Source organism: Salminus brasiliensis, chromosome 7 (assembly GCF_030463535.1).
Source record: "Salminus brasiliensis chromosome 7, fSalBra1.hap2, whole genome shotgun sequence".
Taxonomy (NCBI): domain Eukaryota; kingdom Metazoa; phylum Chordata; class Actinopteri; order Characiformes; family Bryconidae; genus Salminus; species Salminus brasiliensis.
This window is the reverse complement of record NC_132884.1, coordinates 28,528,958-28,535,213: the sequence shown is the minus strand read 5'-3', so window position 1 is coordinate 28,535,213 and position 6,256 is coordinate 28,528,958. Positions and strand designations below refer to the sequence as shown.

At 39.6% G+C, this 6,256-nt stretch overlaps 1 protein-coding gene across 1 annotated transcript; it reads right to left on the bottom strand.

The window, feature by feature from the left end:
- Nucleotides 1-2,378: 2,378 nt before the first annotated feature.
- Nucleotides 2,379-5,979, bottom strand: gpr84 (G protein-coupled receptor 84). Its single transcript, XM_072683062.1, has 2 exons — nucleotides 5,844-5,979; nucleotides 2,379-3,753 (listed from the first exon to the last, which is right to left on the bottom strand). The coding sequence occupies exon 2, from the start codon at nucleotides 3,750-3,752 to the stop codon at nucleotides 2,511-2,513; it is 1,242 nt and encodes a 413-aa protein (XP_072539163.1). The 5' UTR covers nucleotide 3,753; nucleotides 5,844-5,979; the 3' UTR covers nucleotides 2,379-2,510.
- Nucleotides 5,980-6,256: the final 277 nt, after the last annotated feature.

Sequence of the window (6,256 nt, the reverse complement as noted above, 5' to 3'; positions counted from 1 at the left end):
TGTTTATGTTATTTGACGTAGATGTCAAATGTCATATTTTAAAAATAAAAGATAAATTTAAAAAGTATTTTATCTGTTACTATTAACACTTATATGTTATCATATGAATTTGAATATTTTCTTGCATGAGGGCAAAGTAATCGAAGCACTAACTGTTCTTTTTTTTATATTTTTACCATGTCTATTTACAAAATCATGACAATTTTACTAGGAAAAAAATACCTTTAATACTTTATACAAAAAATTTACTTGTGTGCCTGGCACAATGTCTAAAAAAGATTTTTTTCTACATTCCCTTGAGAGAACACGAATGCATGTGGGATATCTGCCTAGCATTACGATGGACATGAAAATCCATATGTGATATTGTAGTAATTAATATTCACTGTGATGATAGATTGTTTACAAGTCTCCTCTATGAGACAAGCATGATTTTGTAGGGCCAGCCTCTTGCTTTCTGGCTCAGGAAGCTCTGTGTGAGTGTAAAAAAGCTGTATAAGAGTCAGTGCTTACAGCAGAAGAGTGCAGTAAAGGTTTGAACTTTGTAAGACATTACAGGCTTCAAGACAAATTCCTGTGTCGTGTACATGGTGTCTACATGCCCCAGGCTGGGGCATTTCCTGTGTTACTATGTGGAGCGTTATGGGACACAGCAGTGTAGTCAGAGTCTGTCTCGGCTTGTGGAACACAGGAATTCTGAACTGCTCTTGCATAATTTGGCTGTCTGTGTAGATTAGATGTTAGCTATATACTGTAAATACAGAACATCGGTTAGTACTGTCTAGTTCTGTGTCTTGTCAGGTGCTGGTAAAGGAAAAGGTGATATTGTGTAATAAAAAGTTTGTATGTAACAAATATATAGAAAAAAGTCACATGCATTACATTTTATCTAATACTTAGTTAGGTGTTAACAATCCTTTGACGTAGGGATTGCTTTTTTGACTTTGTTTATTAACTTCATGTCCAAACAGAATGTAATGCAGACACTGCCACAGTCTAGGATTATACCTGTAGGATGTTTGTGGTGGAAAACTGGGGCACTCTGACTTTGACTGTGTGGCAAAATCCCAATCCTCAATCTGAAACAGCAGTTTACATACACATACAAATAGCTATATGTAGTATACACACACAGTATTTTATATGAAATAACAATCCATGAAATGCTTTCTGAACATTAAAGTTAGACACAAACTCTAGATGCAAATCCAGCAGCATTTAGAAGTTTTTGCTTATTCAATTTTCAAATTAAATTCAAATGTATTTCTTTTTATTGTTAATGTCTTTTATTTGAGTGCATACTTAATCAGAAATTATATATATAATATATAAGATGAATGAACACTCCTTCATAAGCCCTACAGGATAAGTGTTACATGCGGAGGTGAAGTGATGTAATTTTTATACATGATGTCTGTAAAATTTAAGACTGATTCACACGGGATAAGAAATCTCAGCTTATGCTCTGTCATCATCCAAAAAATGTGTGAAATACTGTTACCACTGATAACATCTTAGTTGATGATAACAAATCTTATAATCCGCTTATAGTAATAATGACATTTTAGTTTGAAAATTAGCAGTCACATGTTCATAATGTATGTAGGCTATCGGCTACAGTACACAATGAATTGCCCAAAGCTGCCAAAAGCGCCGCACCTCTGAGGAGTACCTTGGCTCACTTTCTGGATTTGAACGAGCCAAGGTATCTGTGCAATGTACGACCAAACTAAATGCCTCCTTGAGTGCCACATACGCAAGGAAAGCTACAAAAATGTCCTTTTCCTCAGGATGTAACGGAATATTCACCCACATGTCGATTCGCCTAGGGTTAATATAACCTGAGGTTATTTTTGTGGCTCATTCCACAGAAGTTAAAAAGCGGTGGAATCTTCTTTCATGCAGGAGCCTGCAGTCCACATAAATGACTGACATGCTGCATTTGGACAGGACTAAAATCACTGGGAAAGTCTGGTAATAATTGCATTACCCCACTCCATGTAAAACTAATTACCCTGAATAGAGCTATAAATTGGGTATAAATTGTGTACTTGTTATTTCCCTCACAAATCAAAAGAATGAGCTCTACATGCTTTAGATTGTCTCATAACATAAAACATAAGACTCAGTTTTGCTAATAATAGTTCAAACATATGCACTGAATCTTTCTATGTGGTTTTGTATGTGTGTTTGTGTGTGTGCAAACATTCAAATGTGGTTTGATGTGCATCTAGAATGTGTCTGGAGAGGTTTGGGGTTGGAGAAAGTGATCCTATTTGTGCAAAAGACAAGTGAAAAAAATACATTACATTTTACTAATATTAATTGCACTAAATGTGAACAAAAAATGTGCAACATAAGTTTGGCTTCTCTGATAGTAAAAAAGTCTTTTGGACTTGGGCAGTTTTAGCCTAAGGTTTCTATCAGTTTTCAGTTACCAGTTCTGCACTGTGTTCAGCCAGCATTAAGCATAAAGCATTAAGACAGAAGCAGCATTAGCTAGGTGTGCCTCAGTGTTTTCTCCATAAGCGTGCTAGTGGCCATAAAGCTCTGGACAGCAGGTCTTTGTAGGCCTGATTAAACTGCCGGTTCATGGCTGCGTACAGCAATGGGTTGATACAGCTGTTAAGCCATGTGAGGTTAGCGCAGAACATGTGGGCCACCTGTGGAGCGCGGTTGTTCTTGTCTGCAATGTTCAAGAGAATGAAAGGTACAAAGCAGCCTACAAAGCACAAGAAGACAGTGAAACACATCCGGGTTACGCGTTTAAACTCGTTGTCTTCTTGGGTGGTGGATGGTGTTGTTAGAACTTGGGTTGGAGCTGGAGCAGGGACATTAGATGATTCCTTTACTTCATTTGAAGCCTCTTTTGCTTTTTGACCTGTGGTCTGCTGATCCCCATCGGTGATGGCAGAGATCGTTTCAGAGTGTTCCGTCACATCGCTCTTGTAGTGGTGTATTTCTACTGCTTGGTCACTGATCTCACAGCTATGAGTTACTGTTGTCCCAACACCGATCCCACTGTCATCCCCGTCTGTCCCTTCAGCCTCCAGACGTTTGCGCCTTGATGAACGTCGGCTGGGCCTGTATTTGATCAGCGCTTTGGCAGCCATGCGCACCTTGCGATAGATCAGGAGATAGAAAAATCCCACAAAGCCTAGCCCAAGGAAGAAGTAAAAGAAGAGGAGGACAGTGGTGTAGGGCCGGCCCTTGGTGCGGTGGAAGCTGCAGGTGCACACTTGTGGTGCGAATACATAGACAGGCCAAAGGGGGCTGAAGCTGGCCAGGCCCAGTGCCCAGGAACTGACTAGGAGCATGGCTACACCACGGCGGGACAGCAGCAAGCGAGCCACGCGGGATGTCCGGTGAGCAACAACCAAGTAACGACTGGCCGCAATGAGACATAATGTGATAATAGACACGCTGTTGGACAGGAAGAGGAGGAGCCCAAACATTTGACACCATGTGGCCCCACCCCTCCAGCGCAGGTGAAGGTAGGAGTCCACGCTGACCGGCTGTAAAATGGTGCAGTACAGAAGGTCAGCCAAAGCCAGGTTTACGATGAGGACGTTGAATCGTGTCCGCAGACGGGTGTCAGTGGCGAAGGCTAGAACGGTCAGAACATTGCCCAGTGTTCCAACTATAGTCACAATGGATCCCCACAGAACACCGAAATAACGGTAGCCTTCCACAGAGGGAGAGGCGCAGGAAAAGGAGTCGTTGCCATAGAGCTCTGTGTCATTCAGCAACATCCTGGTGGCACACAAAAACATTAATATCAGTTAAAGAAATTAAAGGCAGTGTACACTCTTGTGGAGAAAGACAAAAACATACACTCCCTTCACTCCCACCACTCCCTTCAGTGCTCCTTCAGAAGTTCTACCCCTCAAATTCATTCCGTGGCGTTCACATGCCAGCTGCCGGCCTCATCCAACATCGCCACCATGGCGTTTGCTTGCCTCTCGCCGGCCTTCCCGACAGCTCTTCCATGCCTTTAGCATGCCAGCTGCTAATGTTGCCTTGCTAATGTTACCTAACAAAACATCTCAAATTATGCATTAATCTACATAATCCCACTGTGCTAGCAAAAATCCTTTTAGATCTTCATGGTCTATATAAATACCAAATACCATAATATAATGTTAGCGAGATCAACATCATGCAAATAATTAGCTTTAGTTTGATTCCTGAAGTTCCCTTTATTTTAGAGCCAGAAATCAGCTTTCCTTATTCAATTACTCTTTAAGCTTCTGTGCTAAAACTAAAGAAATGAGCTTCAGACACAAAACATGTCTTAAATGAACAGCTACATTTGAGATAAAGAGAAGAAGTGTAAGTTTGAGTTTTAGCTGAACCATTTCTTTAAATGGGGGAGAAAATATACTAAGCTACTGGTCAAATGTGCTTTTCCGTTGCAATACCAGAACAGTCAATTTGTTCTCATAACTCACAACACAGCCAAGTACCACATCCTGCCCTACAAAAAAACCCTCTAACTACTAAAGCCCCAGCCCCTTGAAACCCTGCCACCATTTACACCTTGCCACTATTAACCTATTTCTCACTAAATGTTCTAGTTGTAGTTCTAAATTGGTTCTCGAACTGGTCAGACCGGCCGCTGGTCATCTGTAAGGTTAACTTTTTGCAGTGCTACTGAATTAGCAGTCTAGAGTTATATAAATAGATGAGTAATGCTGTTTCAGATTTCTGCATATTTAGTACACAGCTGTGTGTGTGTAATACATTATTCTACATGTATGGGATACTGTGAAATGTATCCATTTATATTTAAATATGAAAAAATGAATCTCATTCAATCTAAAATTGCTACACTTTTAGCAGAGGATTTTCAAACTGCACTGATAAAGATTCTTAATAGTGAAACCCTATACAAACCTATACAAGCAGTTCTCCTTCATATAGATGACACATTCACCATCACAAAAAATTGTGTCTCTAAACTTTATAGAAGAAGAGAAAAAAAACTTAACATTCAATGTAAGTCAATGTAAAATACACACATATATTCCTAATGATTTTGGCGCATCTCTATCGGTCAATTCATCATGACATTTTGACACAATATGAAGAACAACAGAGATTCACATTATGTCAAAAAGAGACAAATGGAGATACAAGGTTATGCATGATATTGACAAATTCATTGCCTTTACTAAACAATTAAAAAAGCGTTGTAAGGGCAACAAACTGAGACTCTAAAAGGCCACGATGAATAAAATGAGCATGTTGTGGTTTTGGTTTTGCCTTGCTTCTGCAATAAGCATGTCCCTTCCCGCACAAAAGCACAGCACTGAATATAGGCCGTTTCCACAACCAGCCACACACTGAAATGAGTGGTTTCAGCCTTATGTGTTCCCACAGAAGGGGGCAGAGGGGGAGGGGAGTGTCCTGCCCTGCATTTACATATTGATTGTCTAGTTTATCTAGTATTTTCTTAATACATCACAAATCATATTCATTTATTTGTGCAAGACAACAATGTGGATAGACCTGTTATCCCACATTATATCACATTCAGCTTGAATAACATCCAGTGTGTGTAATTCACAATAATTAATCATGCATCCTAATAACAATAAAAACAAAAACAATAAACATGCAGTTTAAAAGCTTCAGCTTTGTTTAGATGGAGCAAATCTGTTCAAAGGATCTTTGCATTGTGTTCTTTCCCAGTTTAATTATTAAATCCCTGATTAAAGGTTAGTATTTGTATCAATTAGCATCTAAAACACTGTTAAATGCTGTTTGTAAAGACTCCCTCTTGTTTGAGTAACTTTAAATGTGAACACAGGGATGAAGTAACATCAGATAAGCTTCCTTACCCTAAAGCTGATGAGTTCTCTTCTATCCACTGGCAAGCAGGAGCCACTGACTCTTAACTCTTCTCTTTGCTTTCTTATCTTCTATATGTTCCCCTCACTCTTTCACTCTTCTGTTAAGTGTCTTGACCTGCCAACCACATGCCCATTTCACTGTCTGTCTTGGTACATAAAATGAAGAGGTGCGAGTGAGAGTGTGTGTTTGTGCATGTGACATGACGTGTGTTTGCACACATGATAGAGGTTGGTGAGCCAATTGTGTCTCAATACTGGAAGGAACTTACACAGCATATGTGTCCCAAAGCGAAATAGTAACTTTCCCGGTATGACAGAGGAAAAATGTATTTTGCAAATTGTCTGTTGCCTTTGGCCACACTGTAAAAAAATCCTGATGTTTTTTACACAGTACATTTGAG